Source organism: Bufo bufo, chromosome 1 (assembly GCF_905171765.1).
Source record: "Bufo bufo chromosome 1, aBufBuf1.1, whole genome shotgun sequence".
Classification (NCBI taxonomy): Eukaryota; Metazoa; Chordata; class Amphibia; order Anura; family Bufonidae; genus Bufo; species Bufo bufo.
In genome coordinates, this window is record NC_053389.1 from 808,749,301 (window position 1) to 808,770,566 (window position 21,266).

Genomic DNA, 21,266 nt, shown 5'->3' on the forward strand with positions numbered 1-21,266 from the left:
AACAGGGCTCCCATATCCCCTCTTAATATGAACCAGAGAGTGAGCATGCAAACAGTTACTCCATACAAACTCAGTGGGACTGTTGGAGATAGCTGAGTGTCTCACCGTGGATAGGTGAAAATTTTTCATTCTGGGACAACCCCTTTAAATGGACCAAATAAAAGAGGAAATTTTTCATAACATAGTAGTAGCCTTTGAATTATTTAAACACAACCGTCTATATACAACTGATACTAATAAAAGTAAGAATGAGACTATAAAAAAGAATAATCTTAAGTTTTAATATCACAATCATTTATTGCATGACTTAAAATGCATATTTTATATGAAACACTGAAAAAGAGGTAGAAATCTGGAACTTTGCAATTGTCAACTAATCACATATTCGGTTTCTCCATCAGTTTCTCTCTTGAGTTCATGTTGGGTCTAAATACAATAATAAAACATTTTGGAAGGAACATGCAAATCACCAGACTCCAGGTTGATGATTGGATAGCAAAGATCTCCATGGCCACCATATATTTCCCTCGTGAACTGAGAGATGCTGGGATGTAGGACATCCAGACACTCAGAAATGCCAACATGCTGAAGGTGATAAATTTGGCCTCATTGAAGTTGTCTGGAAGTCTCCTGGCCAAGAATGCAACAATGAAGCTTATGAAGGCCAGGAGACCAAGGTATCCAAGCATACTCCAAAAAGCCAAAGAGGAACCTTCATTACACTCAATAATTAGTACTGCCGAATTAGTTTCTGATTTGACTTCTAAAAAGGGAGGAGAGAATGACAACCACATAATGCAAAGAAAGGTCTGAATAATGATACATGAGATGACTATGAGATATGATACACGTGGGCTAGTCCATTTTCTTAGCTGACTATCAGGTCTTGTGGCCTTAAAAGCTAAGACAACCATAATGGTTTTGGCCAAGATGCAGGAGACACAAAGTGCAAATACAACACCGAAAGTCACTTGCCTTAAAATACATTTCTCATGATGGGGATAACCAATGAAGACTAAAGAGCAAAGAAAACAGAGCAATAATGACAACAGGAGAAGACAGCTTAAGGAGTAATTATTGGCTCGAACAATGGGTGTCGTTCTGTAGTGAATAAAAAGTACGAAAATCGCCACAGGAACCAATGAAGAGGAGATACTTGTTGCCGTTAAAGTTATGCCTAGAGGATCTTCATATGAAAGGTATTCTTTAGTCTTTGGAACACAATGATCATGGGTTGGATTTGGCCACATATCCCATGGGCATTTGGTACATTGTATTGCATCTGTTAAAAAAAAAAAAAGGTTCAAAACATAATATTACATAAGTCTAAAGTCCTATGATGTGATGTGAATGGACAAATATTGTTTGTTTCCTACCTGTTTTGTTGGATATCTCTCCAGATGGACATCGTATGCACTGGAAACAGCACAAAGGTTTGCCTATACTGGCTGCTTTCCTGAAGCCTGTTGGACAACTTGGGCTGCAAACCGAAACAGGTACCTTGGAAGGATTTTTTAGAGAACAGGGACAATAAATTTACAAGGTCATGGCATTAAGCAAAAAAAAAAAATTAAAAAAAATTGGTGCCAATCCCCAAATACAATTTTTTTTTACTTAAAATTTTACTTGCTCTGCATCATCACATCATTGATCATCCCACAGTGAGTGGTGTCATAACCTACTCTGCCCACTGTATAAATACATATGTTATCTTCTAGATGCACCAACACAGGAAATGTTTATTGATACAGTGGAGCCAGTGGGCCATTATAACGCTAAGGCCTCGTGCACATGACCGTATGTTTGGTCCTCATCCAGTCAGCATTTTTGTGGATTGGATGTGGACCTATACATTTGAATGGGGCTGTAAAAGATGCGGACAGCACACAGTATGTCCGTTCTACTGATATAACATGTTCTATTCTTGTCCATTCTGTGGACAAGGATAGGATATTTCTACATGAGTAAAAAAAAATAAAAAATATGTTGGCATGCTAATAGCCGGGATCTGATCTGCGATTTGTTGACCGCAAAACAGATACCGTCGTCTGCATGAAGCCTTAGAAGGGTTATCCGTCTAACTTTAAATAAAACTATCTAGAGTACTGCACATTAAAGAAAAATAAAAAACTGTTCTCCACTATTATTCACATCCGGAGTAGAGATACGCAAATTTCCTAAAATTCATTTCAGGACTTACAAATTTGATTCAGGTACGAATTGATGCTACCCAAATCGGAAGAACTTTAAAGAGGCTCTGTCAGCATTAGTGATGAGCGGCAGGGGCAATATTCGAATTCACAAAATTTTGCGAATATTTGGTAGAATATTCGTCTTATATTCGCAAATTCGAGATTATTTTCTTGACCGCGAAAAATCAGCAGAGTAATATTCGCGTAATGCACGCAAAATACAGGCGTGGGTCACTATAGTTACATTTTTCAAGCTGCTAGACGTTTGCTGAGAAAATGGTCGGCACGGCTGAACATTACAATAGCTTTATATGCAGATAGAGTGCTCCAATATATTCCCGATTGCGAAATCGGCACTAATGATGCGCAGATTTTGGCGCAATACATGCAAATTCACATTTTAACAGGTCTGACTACTTATTAGTAATTGGTGCACTAAGTATTGTTGTGAACTTGTGACATCACAGCTCTATGTATGTAGCATGTATGTATGGACAGCAGAACCTATCAGCTACACTATATCACTATCTAACCTACACTGACTATCTCTCACTGACTGTATTATACTGTATATATAAACTAACTAACTAACTAACTAACTAACTAACTAACTATCTATTGTAATGACACAGGAAAGCAGAGAGCACAGCAATAACACTGCTCTCTCTCTCTCAGATCTGCAAAATACTGCCTACAATGGCTGCCGGGGAGGTTCTTATATAGTAAAAAGTAGGCAGCTTTCCTATTGGTTGCTAGGGATATTGATAAGCTCAGACAAAGACATTGCAGCCTTCTCATTGGCCCACAAGCAAGAAGGGAGGTTACTGATGAAATTACGAATACATATCACTATATTCTAAATATTTGCGAATTCTCGAAGTGCCGATATTTGTGATTTATATTCGCTATTTGAATATTCGCGCCCAACACTAGTCAGCATGACCAACCCTATTAAACCAAGCATACTGCCTTGTAGAGCTCATCATGCTGATTTAAAAGATACCTTATATCAGAGTTTTTATTCACATGCAAATCCGCAAGTTGGAGCACCAGGGGGTGTGGCTGAATCTTTGGAGCACTGCAGTTATTACATCCCCTGTGCACTGCACACTCCCCCTCCCATGACAGGGTTAGACATCAGCATGCTGAGGGCAGAGCTGTGTCCTAAAGCACGACTGTACATGACTATGTGCCGGCCATGTCTGTATTGTGGCCGGCTTGAATGAGTCCACAATCCAGAAAATACAGTGCGGTGCAGAACAGAGGCACGGATCAGAAGCCCATGGAAGCACTACGGAGTGATTCTGTGGGTTTTATGTCCATGCCTCCGCAACGCAAAAAAGTAGTGCATGCAGGACCGTCTGATGCGGATCACGGACCCCATTGAAGTGAATGGGTCTGTGTTTACAGACAGCAGGCACACAGTTGGTGCCCGTGCATTGCAGACCGCAATTTGCAGTCCGCAGCACGGGCATGGCCAGCACACAGTCATCTGCATGAGCCCTATGCTTTGCATATATATATATATATACACGTATATATATATATATATATATACATTGTATACATACTGTAGCCTTACCAGATTGAGAAGAGTGAATTTCTATGTTTAGAAAGCTAATATACATGTTACTGCTTTATTCACAGGCACAATATATGACTATAAAGATAAAGACACCAGAAAAAACATTCTTCTCTATATGTTAATGCTATAGCTTAGTGGTAAGTGGTCTGGGGCCTGGAGAAATTCTCCCAAATCAAATCTGAAGAAATGACTATTCAACTAAAGGGATCAAAAACGACATTTTCATATTTGTGCTGATCACGTCCCACTGGTGCAAGTGCATGGCTCGTTACAGTGCACCAGAGCTCACTCTTATAACAAAATGCTCATCTGTAGCATGAGGTTGTGAGTATTCAGCTTTGGCTCTATGAAAATGGTTGTTTCCATTTACTAAAAACCAGCAGAGATTGTGAAAACAATGAGGAGCTGAAACATCAAGTAGACTGAATTGAATACCGTCATATTGAAAAGGGCTTGATAATTTGTACAGGAAAATCCAAAATATATTTCCCCACCAACTCACCCCGTGGTCTTTAGTTCCCCATTGCACATGGCTGGTATTAATAATGAAGACGTTTCCACTGGTTATACTGGTGTCATAACTTCCCACTTTGACCTGCTGGAGTTTTCCTTCTGGACTCAGATGCCAGTTCACTATATCGTATGCGGCAGGTGGATCTCCATTCTCATCGAAGAAGAGTTGTCTTCCACTGGACATGCTCAGACGTAACTTCTTCACGTACTGTAGTAGCTGTATGGAAATGATGTGGGATCGATCATCTAAATACATATATAGAAGTACTTTACAGAAATGCAACCCCTTAAAGGCATTTGGAAACCATTAGCTCAACACCCTTAAAGTTTATATATTTGAGCTACCAGATACCAGAAACAACCCTTTAGAAGAAAGATGCCATGATGCCCTAATCCTGTACAAAACCTTTAAACTGGCTTTCTGAACTGCCCAGAAATTTTAGTTATGGCCCCAAAAGTGTTTAGCCAAAAGAAAACAAAGCCACTTACCTATTCATTCATGCTCCATTCCAGTGCCGAAGGTCCAGTCCCAACTGCTGTCCCCTGTGGTCTGAAAGTCTGACCTACCATCCATCAGAGGTATTGCTGCAGCCATTCAATATCCTCAGAGGTGGCATGTCTCTAAGCAGCATGTGTCACCGCCAGTTCTGTGAGAAGGTCTGGCAGATGTCCTTCTCTACCTCTTGCATGACGTTCTTTGTTTTGGTTTCACTTTGTCATCTCCTTTCCTTCTCCCAGGTGTCACCTATTTAGACTAATCGTCTCCCTTTATATTCCCTCCCATACTGCCTCACTTTGCGGTTTATACTACTTCCTGGATGAAGTGTTCACTGCTGGAGGCTGCTGCTGCTGCTGTTTTCTCAGATAAGTCTTTTCATGTATTGTGTTTCCTTGCTGGTTTGATTCTAGGTGACCCTGACTCTGTCCCTATTAAGTGCAGGGAGCCGGTGGTCGTGTCCCCTCACTATTATAGGGTTTTCAGGTGTCACACAGTCTTAGGTACATGGGCATGCAATCGTCTACCATTGAGACCCTTGCATGGGCATAGCAGTCAGGGAGAGCTCTTAGGTTTTATAGGGCTCACCTATATGCTCCTTAGTTTGGGATCAAGCCAGTCGGACGTTTACTCATAAGTTCCAGCTATCTGCAACATCATCCATGACATTATAAACCGCCGTAACCGTCTTAAGCATGGATCCGGTTTCAGCCTTGATTGACCGCATGCAAGGTCTTTCGCTGGAGGTAGCAGATCTCCGTAAAACTGTGTCTCAGTTTCAGGTGACCGGTTCTGCTGGCGTTCATGGAGTTTGTTCCGAGCCTAAGATCTCGCTTCCGGATATGTTCTCCGGGGGGAGTGAGAATTTTGTTCGTTTTAGAGAGGCTTGCAAACTCCATTTTCGCCTACTTCCCCATTCCTCTGGTGATGAGGAGCAGAGGGTGGCGATCATCATCTCGCTGCTCAGGGATAACGCTCAGTCTTGGGCCTTTTCTCTGCCGGTGGGGGCACGGCCCCTCCGATCGGAGGATGAATTTTTTGTAGCCCTGGGGCAGATATATGATGACCCGGATCGTATTGCTCTGGCTGAATCTAAACTGCGTCTTTTATGCCAGGGTAAACAGTTCGCAGAGATATATTGTTCTGAATTTCGGAGATGGGCAGCTGATACTGGTTGGAATGATGATGCACTCCGAAGTCAATTTTGCCATGGTCTTTCGGAAAGATTGAAAGATGCATTTGCTTTTCATGAGAGACCAGCCTCGTTAGAATCTGCCATGTCTCTAGCTGTTCATATTGACAGGCGTCTTAGAGAGAGAAAGGAGACTACTTCTTCCTGTCATATTCAGCCCAAGTACAGTGGGGCTGTCTCATTCAGTGCACAGGGGTCTCTGTCTCTCTCAATCCCCTCTGAGGAGGAGGCCATGCAGCTGGGTTTCCTTGCCTCTGATAGTAGAGGATTCAGCTCTCAGAGGAGGGTTTGTTTTTGTTGTGGGGGTATAAATCATTTGGCTAATGTTTGCCCCTCTAGGAGATTCATGGAGTTTTCTGAGGGTAATAAAAAAAAAAAACTCTTAAAACTTTCCATTTGCTACTATTGGCAAGGTTGATGCGGAAATTAAAGGTTTGCCGTTTGCTTTTAGTTCCCATTTTCATCTACCTGCCAGGGTGGCGCTAGACAGCAAGAACATTGTTTGTGAGATTTTTGTAGATAGTGGAGCAGCTGTCAATCTCAATTTGCAATAACGCATGGTTTCCAGGTATGCACTTTGGAAAAGGATATACCTGTTTTTGCTATCGATTCCGCTCCACTTTCTCAAAGATCGTTAAAGGGCATAGTTCACAATATCTGTGTGACTGTGAGTGACGCTCATGTTGAGAATATGTCATGTTTCGTCCTAAGCGGATTACCTTCTCCTCTAGTGTTGGGGCTACCCTGGCTCACTAAACATAACCCCACCATTGATTGGCAAACAAGGCAAATAAATGGTTGGAGTGAGTTTTGCAGAGAGAATTGCCTCACGGCATCTCTTTTAGAGGTTTCTACCAAGACTGTGCCATCTTTTCTCTATGAATTTTCGGATGTGTTTTCTGAGAGTGGTGTCCAGGAGTTGCCTACTCACCGGGAGTACGACTGCCCTATTAATCTCATCCCAGGCGCCAAGCTGTCAAAATCACATTTATACAATCTCTCCCAACCTGAAAGAGTCGCTATGCGTACTTATATCTCTGAGAGCCTGAGAAAGAGACACATCCGACCCTCGAAGTCACCTGTTGCCGCAGTTTGTTTTTTTTTGTTAAGAAAAAAGATGGTTCTTTAAGACCTTGTCTGGATTTCAGGGAGCTGAACCGTATCACAATTCGTGACCCATATCCGCTTCCTCTGATCCCGGACCTGTTTAATTAGATTGTTGGGGCTAAAGTTTTTTCTAAGTCGGATTTAAGAGGGGCATATAACTTAGTCAGGGTCAGGGAAGGGGACGAATGGAAGACGGCCTTCAATACCCCTGAGGGTCATTTTGAGAATTTGGTTATGCCCTTTGGTTTGATGAATGCTCCCTGTGCTTGATGGGGAGCTCCCTGTGCTTGATTGGGAGCTTCCTGAAAATCAGAAGGCGCTGATGCGGTTTTTGGGTTTTGCCAATTATTACAGAAAGTTAATTTCAAATTATTCCTCTGTTGTTAAGCCAATCACTGATATGACTAAAAAGGGGGTAGATTTTTCTTTGTGGTCGGTAGATGCGCTTAAAGCCTTTTCTACAGTAGTATCAAAGAGAGTTTTGGTTCTGCTCCCATTTTGGTACAACCTGATGTCTCTACCTTTTATTGTTGAGGTGGACGCTTCTGAGGTGGGTGTGGGTGCGGTCTTATCTCAGGGTCCCTCTCCTGCTAAATGGCGACCGTGTGCCTTTTTCTCAGGGAAACTCTCCTTTGCAGATAGAAATTACAATTTGGGAGATAGGGAGTTGTTGGCCATCAAATTAGCTTTTGAGGAATGGCGCCATTGGTTAGAGGGAGCCAGACACCCTATTACCGTGTTTACCGACCATAAGAATCTGGCCTACTTGGAATCGGCCAAGCGTCTGAACCCGAGACAGGCCAGATGGTCTTTGTTCTTTTCTAGGTTTAATTTTGTTGTCACGTTCCGCCCTGGGGTTAAAAATGTGAAGGCGGATGCCCTATCACGTTGTTTTCCGGGAGGGGGGAACTTTGAAGACCCTGGTCCCATTTTGATTGAAGGGATGGTCGTCTCTGCTCTTTATCCTGATTTGGAGGCAGAAGTTCAGGCAGCCCAGGCAGAGGCTCCTGATCTTTGTCCTCCTGGGAGGTTGTTTGTGCCTCTCGCTTTACGACGCAAGGTTTTTGAGGAGCTGTGATACTGTCCTTGCTGGGCACCCGGGGAGTAGAGCCACAGTGGATCTCATTGCTCTGAGATTCTGGTGGCTGGCTCTTCGTAAGACGGTTGAGGGTTTTGTGGCAGCCTGCGGACCTGCGCTCGTGCCAAGGTTCCTCATTCACAGCCATCGGGTTCTCTCCTCCTGTTACCCATTCCTTCCCATCCTTGGACACATCTGTCCATGGACTTCATTACGGACCTGCCTCGTTCCTCAGGGAAACCTGTGATTCTGGTAGTAGTGGACCGTTTTAGCAAAATTCTGCATTTCATTCCTTTTCCTGGGTTACCCAATGCTAAGAATTTGGCGCAAGCGTTGGTTGATCACATTGTTAAATTGCATGGCATTCCTTCAGACATCGTTTCTGATAGGGGCACACAATTTGTTTCCAGATTCTGGAAGGCCTTCTGTTCTCGCTTGGGGATTCGGTTGTCGTTCTCTTCTGCTTTTCACCCGCATTCGAATGGTCAGACTGAACGCGTCAATCAGAATCTGGAGACATATCTGCGCTGTTTTGTGGCGGAGAATCAGGAGGATTGGTATTCTTTTTTGTCCCTTGCTGAGTTTGCTTTAAATAACCGTCACCAGGAGTCCTCTGATAAGTCACCATTTTTTGGTGCATATGGGTTTCATCTGCAGTTTGGGACATTCTCTGGAGAGGGGTCTTCTGGTTTACCTGATGAGGAGAGATTTTCCTTGTCTTTGTCATTTATTTGGCAAAAGATTGAGGGTAATCTGAAGAGGATGAGTGAGAGATATAAGCGTGTGACGGATAAGAGACGTGTGCCTGGTCCGGACCTGAATGTGGGTGATCTGGTGTGGTTGTCTACAAAGAATATCAAACTGAAGATTCCCTCCTGGAAGTTGGGTCCTAAGTTTATTGGGCCTTACAAGATCTTGTCCGTCATCAATCCTGTTGCCTTCCGTCTTGATCTTCCTCAGACTTGGAAGATCCATAATGTTTTTCACAGGTCCCTATTAAAACCATATGTCCAACCCACTGTACACTCCTCTTTGCCTCCTCCTCCGATTATTGTTGATTGTAATCTTGAATTTCAGGTCTCTAGGATTGTGGATTCTCGCATTATCCGCGGTTCTCTCCAGTACCTCGTTCATTGGGAGGGTTATGGTCCTGAGGAAAGGATATGGGTCCCAGTTGTGGACATTAAGGCCACTCGTCTCATCAGGGCTTTCCATAGGTCTCATCCTGAGAAGGTGGGCTCTGAGTGTCCGAAGTCCAACCGTAGAGAGAGGGGTACTGGCACCGCCAGTTCTGTGATAAGGTCTGGCAGACGTCCTTCTCTACCTCTTGCATGACGTTCTTTTCTTTGGTTTCAATTTGTCATCTCCTTTCCTTCTCCCAGGTGTCACCTATTTAGACTAATCATCTCCCTTTATATTCCCTCCCATACTGCCTCACTTTGCGGTTTATACTACTTCCTGGATGAAGTGTTCACTGCTAGAGGCTGCAGCTGCTGTTTGCTCAGATAAGTCTTTTCATGTATTGTGTTTCCTTGCTGGCTTGATTCTAGGTGACCCTGACTCCGTCCCTATTAAGTGCAGGGAGCCGGTGGTCGTGTCCCCTCACTATTATAGGGTTTTCAGGTGTCACACAGTCTTAGGTACGTGGGCATGCAATCGTCTACCATTGAGACCCTTGCATGGGCATAGCATTTAGGGAGAGCTCTTATGGTTTTATAGGGCTCACCTATATGCTGCTTAGTTTTGGATCAAGACAGTCGGATGTTCATTCATAAGTTCCAGCTATCTGCAACATCATCCGTGACATCATGAGACCGATGAGACCAGTCAACCGCTGTTGTGGAGCATGTATCACGTCTGAGATGGCAGGTAACAGACGTGTGGAGCTAAGGGGAGGGAAGAGAAGTACCCTTCCACTAGGGAGAGGGAGGAGTGGTGACCCCTAGCTCACCTGGCACGTGGTTGGCCTGACGTCCCTAGATGGGCTGCTAACCCATACGCCTATCACGTGCCTCGTCCCTGGCTTACCCTGAAATAAACCCTAGGTAGATAATAGGGTGGTGGGAGCATTAGTCTTCCCCCCTTACACCTAGGGTAACAACAGGGAAAGGACAAACAACACAAACACAATCAACAATTCCTGAAGCGAGACAACCACATAAGTGAACCGGAGATCCAACAGCTCCAGTTGCAATGGCTCCACAGCAACAGTTGTCCGCCTGAGGTCAGAATAGAAGATCTGGAAGGAAGGTCTATAACTGTCAACAAGGGAAGCAGAAAGGGAGAATATATAGTAGCTAGTAGTGGCTGATAGAGAACAGTTTTAAGGAAAAGCTACAGATTCCTAAATGGGACAAAAAGGCTTGCAAACCTAAGCAGGAAAACCTGCACCGGAATCCATTCCCACCACTAGGTCATGGAGCGATCTCTTAAAACCAAGCGAGTAGCCCCCCCTCTGCGACCTTCTGACCCCAGGCACAACAGGGTCAGTAATAGGTCATGACACTCTCGTGACAGCATGTAACAACAAAAGGGACACTTCCAGTCTACTGGGAAATGCAGTAGGGACCCTCGGCACTGGAACTGAGCACCGGATTAGTAAGTGGCTTTCTTTCATTTGGCTGAGCACAATCGGGGACAAAACTTAAATTGCTGTGGGAGGTGGACAACCCCTTTAAAGGGGCTGTATTGATTTGAAACCTTTTTAAATGTAAACTCCATTCTAAATCCCAGTCTCTCTGGCTTTATTAACAAGTCTTCCAGGCACAACTTGTAAACTTCTGGATGGATGGGGTCAGGTGCACCATTGCAGCTAATTATTGGCCTTAGTGATAATGTGTCTCCAAGCCTCACAACACTGCTGAGTAATGTGCCACTAGGAGACACATTTCAGCTTAGGGCAGTCATTGGCCACAGCAGCTCACATGTCAACAACACCTGTCTGGAAGTTTACAGGACAGAGATTGGAAGACCAGTGAAGGGAGTCTGGGAGCCAGAAAGGAAAGACAGGAGAGTTTTTTAACAGCTACAAAGCAGTACTGCCCACAGTTAAAAATGCTCTAAAGTTGGATGACCCCTGTAATTTTAGCTTTCAGGGGTACATTTTTACACCTTCCCACATTTCCACAGCCATAAAGATTTGGATTTTTTGCTGAAGTACCATTATTGTCTACATGCTGTATATTGTCTATATGTATAATCATGACTATAATATATTGCAGGGATTAAGCCAAGAGGTGTAGTACTGTAGCTATGCTTCTTAAGCATTTGCAGATGTGTCAATTACATAATTCCCCACACAATAGAAGGTGCTCAACCTCATTCGGGTAGAGGATGACATAATTGGCTCATGTGCAGTAGTCATTTGCGATACTTTAGATGCAGAAGCAGATCTACAGTGCATGCTTCAATAGAGTAATTTATAGCACGGGCGTGAAATTACAGAGCCAGACGAGATGCCTGGTCCTGTCAATTAAGGGGAGGGGCGAGTGGCTATCAGTGCAGAGAGGATTAGTTCCTGTGCACCATGGAGAAAGGGGCCACCTAATGTTTATGAGAGCCTTGTGAACTCATGTTTTCAAATAAATAAGCCAATGCTGTAAGTGTCTGTCGCCAGTTTTCTTCTCCCTTCCATTGTCTATCTTCACCCATTTATACAGGAAACTAAAATATAAAAAAATCGGATCACCTTCAAATCCATAAAGTTTGTTAATTTCTAAAAATAACATCTATGTAAATGAAGAACACAGCCATGTTGGTAAGAACATTGTTAAAGTCCTATTGTGCGTATGAGAATTCACTAACCTGCCATGGCTTGAAGTTCTCAATATCAGCACATGTTCCATTGAGAAATGGTCCATCTCCTTTCTTGCATTTACTTAAATCATGCAGAGCTTTTGCTATCACAAGAACTGCTGTATAGATGTTGTATGTTACCCTCAGACCAGAGATGTCATTGTAACTGTTCTGGATATTCTCCAGACTTTCTTGACCTGTGCATTCTTTTATCGATGAGTTTGAATGGACTTTGGGAATTTTTTCATCAAGGAATTTGCATCCAAACACTTCTTCCCAAAATATTTTTATCCATTCCCTTCCTACGACCATGGATGGATTGATCCTATTGAGGAAATCTCCAAATCCTGGCATAGTTCCACTATGAAGGGCAAAACCAATTGTCCCAAAAAGAAGTCTTGAATATTTAAGTACTGACAAGAAAGGCGAAGTAGCCCAAGCTTCACTGGCAATCCAAACTTTCCCTGTGATGTTCTGCCGCAACATCTCATCCAGCACATAGGCTAAGTCTATATCGGTAGAGAAGATGACCACTGCTGTGGCCGATGAGTCTTTAACCACCCGAGCAATGTGTGGGGTGTTTCGATCTTGTCGACTGGAGACTATGTTCTCTGTGAAGGCCAAACAAGCCCCAGCTTTTATTATATCCCTCTTGATCATTTGGATTCCTTGCTGCCCATAGTCATTATCGATGGCCACTAGACCAATCCAGGTCCATCCAAAGTTCAACACCAGCTGTGCTAGGCCACGAGACTGGAAGGCATCACTGGGAACTGTTCGAAAGAATGAGCGGAACTGAATGCGGTTACTGAGGAGAGAACTTGTGGAAAAGTGACTGATCTGTGGGAAAATTCCAGAATATCATCAAGTGAGAACCGTGTTCAGGAACACTAATAGTCGTTATGAGAGGCTTAAAATGTTTGTTTTTCGGTGGGGTATCTTTCCACAGGATATGAATAGGAAAAATGAGTAGGAAAAATCCACTGTGAATATTGTTGCAACAAATTTGTAGCACAAACCTGCATGAGTAACAGGTGGATTTTTCTGTGGATTTTACCATATGCATTGCCAAGGGTGATATTACTGGTGAAGATCCACTACATACGAAGTTGATTCATTCAAATCTTTGTTTTAATGCTCTATGTACAGCATTACAATTTATAGGCTCCTGCGAGTTGAAATTTGTTATCACCAAAGTCTCACGAGACTTTGTTAAATAACTTCGGCCATCAATTCTATTACTTGAAAACTATTTTAAAACTTGGATCTGAAGTCAACTTCGGTACCCAGGTACCAGCTGGTACCGAAGCCGACTTTGGATCCAAATTTTAAAATGGTTTTCAAGTTTAAAAATCGAAGTCTGAAGTTATTGACTGTTATTGCTAAACTTCGGTGATAACAAATTTCCCTCGCAAGAGCCCATATATTTCAATGCAGTACGGAGACGTATCTCCGTACAGTATTCAAACAAAGTTTGAACGAATCTACTTTGGATCTTGTATCTGAAGCTCGATTCGGTCAACACTAGTCTTCAGACATGTCTATAAGACAGGTACATTTGGCTGCATTTACACTTTTAAAGGGGTTCTCTGGGAATAATTTAAAATGGCCTCCAGCAACCTGTTCTATAATGTGAACAGGACTAGTTACCTCCACTTGCAGAGGAATGAGGTGGCAGGTGGTCACTACACACTATACTCTGGCATTTGCATATACCACATAGTGGTGAGCATTCTTGTCAGGCTGCTCAGCCATGATGGAATATCGTAGGCAGGATCTCATCATTTCCTTCTATTGTAGAACAGTGCAGTGAGGTCACATCCCCTAACCCCCCTAGGCAGCTCAGCAAGTGGAGGCAACCAATCCTGCTCACATTCTAGTACAGGTTGCTGGAGGCCATTTCAAATAATGCCTGGGGAACACCTTTAATGTGTCACACTACACTTTGTAAATTACATTATAATTCAATGAATGCTATACACATGTATCCACCCTTACATTATCTCTAATTTGGTTAAGGACTGCAATTCACATCACAATCAATGGGTGGCCACACATATACAGGATATAAACTTCATGACACAATACATGCTAGCAAAACTGTTGAGAGACTGCAATTAATATCACAACCACTTGGTGGCCATACATAGAGACATATGGGATAGACATCTCGTGACAGAATATCGTGATATCATGATTCTTTAAAAAGTTGGTCATCTTAGGCATTCACAGGATTTTTTGAGTCAAGACCATAGAAAAGAAAGGAGACATATTTACTAATAAAAATCATCGACTGTCTAAATAAAATAATAGCACAAGTATCAAATATTAATTTCTACTAGCATTACTTATTGGATTAAATCAAAACTTTAAAAATCAATTTTTGGTTTGATTTCCAACCATCAATCATAGCATACCAATGGCGTTGTCACGGATGCTGTACAGGAAACAAGACAATACAATATAAACAATGACTCACTGGATCCACAACTAAGGAACAAAAGGGAGACCCCTGCATGAGACCTGCCGCTCTCCCTTATTGCTCAGCCTATGCGACCACCCCAAAGGTGGATGGGCGCATATCCACGTACCTCGACTATCTTACACCTGAAGACCCTACAATAGTAAGGGGACACGACCACAGGCTCCCTACACAGACACGGAGGGAGTCAGGGTCACCTGGATCCAGAAAACAGAAAATCATAAATACATAAACAGAACTTATCTTGCAGACGACTGGGGACTGTGAACTGGGAACAAGGAACAGCATGCACACACACTCCAGGAAGTTGTATAAGCCGCACACTACTGCATTCTGGGGAGGAACTTAAAGGGCAGTAATCAGTCCAACAGCATGACAGCTGAGATAGACTAACGAGATGAGAAACTAAGCCAAAACAAAGAAATTCAAGGAGGAGGATCTGAAAGGCTCCTGTCAGAGCTTCTCAACTGTCTGGCTGTGACAGTACCCCTCCCTCTACGAGTGGACTCCGGACACTCAGAGCCCACCTTCTCAGGATGGGACCTATGAAAAGCCCTGATGAGACGAGAGGCCTTAATGTCCGTCACTGGGACCCACATCCTCTCCTCAGGACCATAACCCTCCCAATGAACGAGGTACTGGAGGGAACCGCGGACAAGACGAGAATCCACAATCCTAGAGACCTGAAATTCAAGATTTCCATCAACCACAATCAGAGGAGGAGGCAAAGGCGAGGGCACAATAGGTTGAACATAAGGTTTCAATAAGGACTTATGAAAAACATTATGGATCTTCCAAGTCTGAGGAAGATCAAGACGGTAGGCAACAGGATTGATGACAGACAGGATCTTGTAAGGCCCAATAAACCTAGGACCCAACTTCCAGGAGGGAACCTTCAATCTGATATTCTTGGTAGACAACCACACCAGATCACCAACATTCAGGTCCGGACCAGGCACACGTCTCTTATCTGCCACACGCTTATATCTCTCACTCATGCTCTTTAGATTATCCTGAATCTTTTGCCAAATAGATGACAAAGACGAGGAGAATCTGTCCTCATCAGGTAAACCACAAGACCCCTCTCCCGAGAAAGTCCCAAACTGCGGATGAAACCCATATGCACCAAAAAATGGTGACTTATCAGAGGACTCCTGACGACGGTTATTTAAAGCAAACTCAGCAAGGGACAAAAAAGAACACCAATCCTCCTGATTCTCCGCCACAAAACAGCGCAGATATGTCTCCAGATTCTGATTGACGCGCTCTGTCTGGCCATTCAACTGCGGGTGGAAAGCAGAAGAGAATGACAACCGAACCCCCAAGCGAGAACAGAAAGCCTTCCAGAATCTGGAAACAAACTGCGTGCCCCTATCAGAGACTATGTCTGAAGGAATACCATGCAATTTGACAATGTGGTCAATAAATGCCTGCGCCAGCGTCTTAGCATTGGGCAAACCAGGAAAAGGGATGAAATGCACCATTTTGCTAAAACAGTCCACCACCACCAGAATCACAGTCTTCCCCGAGGAACGAGGCAAGTCCGTTATGAAGTCCATGGACATATGTGTCCAAGGACGGGAAGGAATGGGTAAGGGAAGGAGAGGACCTGATGGCCGTGAATGAGGGACTTTGGCACGAGCGCAAGTCTCGCAAGCTGCCACAAAACCCTCAACCGACTTACGAAGCGCAGGCCACCAGAATCTCCGAGCGATGAGATCCAGTGTGGCTCTTGCCCCCGGGTGCCCAGCAAGGACCGTATCGTGGTGTTCCTTAAAAATCTTGTGTCTCAAAGCGAGAGGCACAAACAACCTCCCAGGAGGACAAAGATCAGGAGCCTCTGACTGGGCTGCCTGCACCTCTGCCTCCAATTCAGGAAAAAGAGCAGAGACCACCACACCTTCAGCCAAAATGGGACCCGGGTCTTCAAAATTCCCACCTCCCGGAAAACAACGTGACAGGGCATCTGCCTTCACATTCTTAACCCCAGGGCGGAACGTGACAACAAAATTAAACCTTGAAAAGAACAAAGACCATCTGGCCTGTCTCGGGTTCAGACGCTTGGCTGACTCCAAGTAGGCCAGATTTTTATGGTCAGTAAACACAGTAATAGGGTGTCTGGCTCCCTCTAGCCAATGGCGCCATTCTTCAAAAGCCAACTTGATGGCCAACAATTCCCTATCTCCCACATCATAATTTCTCTCTGCGGAGGAGAGTTTCTTTGAGAAAAAGGCACACGGTTGCAATTTGGCAGGAGAGGAACCCTGAGACAAGACCGCACCCACCCCTACCTCAGAAGCATCAACCTCAACTATAAAGGGTAACGAAATATCAGGTTGTACCAGGATGGGAGCGTAAGCAAAACTCTCCTTGATATTAGAAAAGGCCTTACGCGCCTCTACCGACCAGGAAGAAAAATCTACCCCCTTTCTGGTCATATCAGTGAGTGGTTTAGCAACAGAGGAATAATTCAAAATAAATTTCCTGTAATAATTGGCAAAGCCCAAAAAACGCATCAGCGCCTTCTGATTCTCAGGAAGCTCCCACTCAAGCACAGCGCGGACCTTCTCGGGGTCCATGCGAAAACCAGAAGCGGAGAGAAGAAACCCCAGAAATTGAATTTCTGGAACCGCAAACACACATTTTTCCAGTTTCGCGTATAATTTATTCTCCCGCAGGATGAGCAAGACCTGACATAAATGTTCCTTATGAGTCTTGAAATCAGGAGAAAAAATCAAAATGTCATCCAAATACACTAATACAAATTTTCCCATTAAATGATAAAAAATGCTGTTCACGAAATGCTGAAAAACGGCTGGGGCATTCATCAAACCAAAAGGCATAACCAAACTCTCAAAATGGCCCTCAGGGGTATTGAAAGCCGTCTTCCATTCGTCTCCTTCTCTGACCCTGACCAGGTTGTATGCCCCTCTTAGGTCTAATTTGGAAAAGACTTTAGCCCCAACAACCTGGTTAAACAGGTCCGGGATCAGAGGAAGCGGATAAGGGTCACGAATAGTGATACTGTTCAGCTCCCTGAAATCCAGACAAGGACTTAAAGAACCATCTTTTTTCTTAACAAAGAAAAAACCAGCGGCAACAGGTGACTTCGAGGGTCGTATGTGTCCTTTTCTCAGACTCTCAGAGATATAAGCACGCATAGCGACCCTCACAGGTTGGGAAAGATTGTATAAACGAGATTTAGGCAGCTTGGCGCCTGGGATGAGATTAATAGGGCAATCGTACTCCCTGTGCGGGGGCAAATCCTGAACTCCACTCTCAGAGAAGACATCCGAAAATTCAGAGAGGAAAGGTGGTACAGTCTTAGTAGAAACCTCAGAAACAGATGTCATGAGGCAATTCTCTCTGCAAAAGTCACTCCAACCATTTATTTGCCTCGCTTGCCAATCAATGGTGGGGTTATGTTTAGTGAGCCAGGGTAGCCCCAACACTAGAGGAGTAGGCAAACCGCTAAGGACGAAACATGACACATCCTCAACATGAGCATCACTGACAATTAAACGGATATTGTGAACTATGCCCTTTAATGATTTCTGAGAAAGTGGAGCGGAATCAATAGCAAAAACAGGAATATCCTTTCCCAAAGTGCATACCTGGAAACCATGAGTTATTGCAAATTGATTATCAATGAGGTTGACAGCTGCTCCACTATCCACAAAAATCTCACAAAAAATGCTTTTGCTCTCTAGCGCCACCCTAGCAGGCAGGACAAAACGGGAACTACAAGCAAACTGAAAACCTTCAATTTCCGCCTCAACCCTGCCAATAGTAACAGATGGAACATTTTTAAAAGATTTTTTCCTTTTAGTTTCTTTATTACTCCCAGAAAACTGCCTGAATCTCCTAGAGGGACAAACATTTGCCAAATGATTTATACCTCCACAACAAAAACAAACCCTCCCATGCGGGCTGAATCTTCTATCGTCAGAGGCAATCAACCCCAGCTGCATGGGCTCCTGCTCAGAAGGAGCTGACAGCGACTGAGACCCCTGCGCACAGAAAGAGACCGCTGCACTCTCCCGGGACTGAGTATGACAGGAAGGAGAGATCTCTCCTCTCTCTCTAAGACGCCTGTCAATACGAACGGCCCGAGACATAGCAGAATCCAAGGAGGTAGGTCTCTCATGAAAGGCAAATGCATCTTTCAATCTCTCTAAAAGACCATGGCAAAATTGACTTCGGAGTGCAGCATCATTTCAACCAGTATCAGCTGCCCATCTCCGAAATTCTGAGCAGTATATCTCTGCGGATTGTTTACCCTGGCATAACAGACGTAGTCTAGACTCAGCCAGAGCAATACGATCCGGATCATCATATATCTGACCCAGGGCTAAAAAGAATTCATCCACTGAATGGAGGGGCCGTGCCTCCTCCGGCAGCAAAAAGGCCCAGGATTGAGCGTTACCCCTGAGCAGCGATATAATGATCCCCACCCTCCGTTTTTCATCACCAGAGGAATGGGGAAGAAGGCGAAAATGGAGTTTGAAAGCCTCTCTAAAACGCACAAAATACTCACTACCCCCGGAGAACGTATCCGAAAGCGAGATCTTAGGCTCAGAACAAACTCCATGAACGCAAGCTGAACCGGTCACTTGAAACTGAGAAAAAGTCTTACGGAGATCAGCTACCTCCAATGAAAGACCCTGGAAGCGCTCAGCCAAAAGTGAAACCGGATCCATGCTTGAGACGGTTTTGGCGGATGGTGTACAGGAAACAAGACAATACAATATAAACAATGACTCACTGGATCCACAACTAAGGAACAAAAGGGAGACCCCTGCATGAGACCTGCCGCTCTCCCTTATTGCTCAGCATATGCGACCACCCCAAAGGTGGATGGGCGCATATCCACGTACCTCGACTATCTTACACCTGAAGACCCTACAATAGTGAGGGGACACGACTACTTGCTCCCTACACAGACACGGAGGGAGTCAGGGTCACCTGGATCCAGAAAACAGAAAATCTTAAATACATAAACAGAACTTATCTTGCAGACGACTGGGGACTGTGGACTGGGAACAAGGAACAGCATGCACACACACTCCAGGAAGTTGTATAAGCCGCACACTACTGCATTCTGGGGAGGAACTTAAAGGGCAGTAATCAGTCCAACAGGATGACAGCTGAGATAGACTAACGAGATGAGAAACTAAACCAAAACAAAGAAATTCAAGGAGGAGGATCTGAAAGGCTCCTGTCAGAGCTTCTCAACTGTCTGGCTGTGACAGGCGTACACCCCATACAGGTGTACAACATTTCTCTTCTCCTACGGGGCCTGGACTAAATTAGAGATTTTGCCTGCAGCTACCACTAGAGGAAACCCTAGTCCAAGAGAACCAATGGGATTTGAGCACCTTAGGAAAGGATCATGTAATAATTATCACTTACCTGTGGATATCTGTATAGCCCTAGTACATGAGCTAGTGAGATTGTGTATGTAGATATAGAATGTCCAATAACTGCAGCCAAACGGGCGTCCTGCTTACATTGATAATTCGGCAATGGTATTTCATATCCACTCAACAGCTGCAGGGCTCCTGATATTGCTCTCTGGAGAACTGTGCAAGAGTCAAAGATCTGGAATCCTATGGTCACATTTGGCAAGAAATCTAGGTTTTTGTAAATTTCCTCGACAGCAAAATGTACGGCTTGGACACGCTGGTAGTTCTCTAACCTGAAGCTGAGAACAATATAGAGGTTAATGTTCCCTGAAATCATGTAGAAATATAGGGGCACCTTTGTGAAGACTGCCGTTTTAGATGCCGGTCTTAATAAGGCCCTGTGCTGGCATGGATCTGCCGAAGTTAAGAAGAGGCGTCGGTCTCCACTGTCGCTTCTAAATGTAAGACAGCCTCCTAGCTGGCTTACATTTAGATCATTTTCTACGCCTAAACCAGGCATAAAAATGATAAATGAGATGGGCCTTCCCCCTTTCCAGGCCACACCACATCCACTTTTTTAGACCTGGCGTGAGCAGGGAGAAGTCGCAGATTGCAGCGTAAAGGTCCTCATATTGGTGTATTTCTGGTTAACAAATTACCCTCATAGTCTTCTCCAGGCCAAAGGTTTGAGTGGTAGTTAGGAGAACAGGCCACCTGGTGGAGTTTGTCAATGATGTCAAATGCACACAAAAGAATTTTACATTTTACTCCCATGGAAATCTGAATATTCTTTTCACGGCCTAGGATCATTTACCCCTCCCCTTTGAATCCTAAATAGGCCAAGCCCCTAATGAACAACCAAACATATGTAATACATTCATTTTATTTTTCAGATTTTCTTTCCAGATTAGATTTCCTCGGGTGCTACTTGTTGGAAGGCACTTATCCCACAGTATAAGTCAATGTTCAGCCTTTTACACAGGCCTTGATACATAACTTCATAGTAGAGATGAATCCTACCTGAATATCCCTGCAAGCATTATTTATACAAGATCGGAAGACTACTTTAGTACAATAATGGTCAACTTGTATCTAACCTGTTAGCAACAATAGATAAGAAACAAGCCTTACGTCTTACAGATGGCCGGCACTGGGCTTTCCTTGTAAGTGACCGTTGTATATATTTTGTCCACATGAACTGGCACGACCACCCCGATTATTATATTCCCATTCAATGACATTCCTGTCATCTCACTTCTGGTTAGTCTGCAAGTGTATTCAATGCAATGGCAGAAATATAGTATATACAGCATGAAGATAAGCCACATCTTCTGTAAAAAACGCATTGTCAGATGTAGAATGGGTCATTCCATCATTTTCATTACCAAGCCAGAACCCTGGAATAGACCAAGAAAGTCATT

At 43.9% G+C, this 21,266-nt stretch overlaps 1 protein-coding gene across 1 annotated transcript; it reads right to left on the reverse strand.

Moving 5' to 3' along the window:
• Positions 1–377: 377 nt before the first annotated feature.
• On the reverse strand, positions 378–20,182 carry LOC120988830 (extracellular calcium-sensing receptor-like). The gene is made up of 6 exons (XM_040416564.1): positions 19,853–20,182; positions 11,968–12,798; positions 4,280–4,507; positions 2,989–3,048; positions 1,377–1,512; positions 378–1,282 (listed from the first exon to the last, which is right to left on the reverse strand). The coding sequence occupies exons 1-6, from the start codon at positions 20,180–20,182 to the stop codon at positions 378–380; spliced, it is 2,490 nt and encodes an 829-aa protein (XP_040272498.1).
• Positions 20,183–21,266: the final 1,084 nt, after the last annotated feature.

Excerpts from the sequence above, each read along its gene's own strand:
- LOC120988830 (XM_040416564.1), bottom strand. The coding sequence starts at position 20,182 with ATGATTTCAGGGAACATTAACCTCTATATTGTTCTCAGCTTCAGGTTA. Across the intron at positions 12,799-19,852 it reads GGCTATACAGATATCCACAG|ATCAGTCACTTTTCCACAAG; the intron begins GTAAGTGATAAT and ends ATTTTCCCACAG. Across the intron at positions 3,049-4,279 it reads GGGGAACTAAAGACCACGGG|AATATAGTGATATGTATTCG; the intron begins GTGAGTTGGTGG and ends GCAAATATTTAG.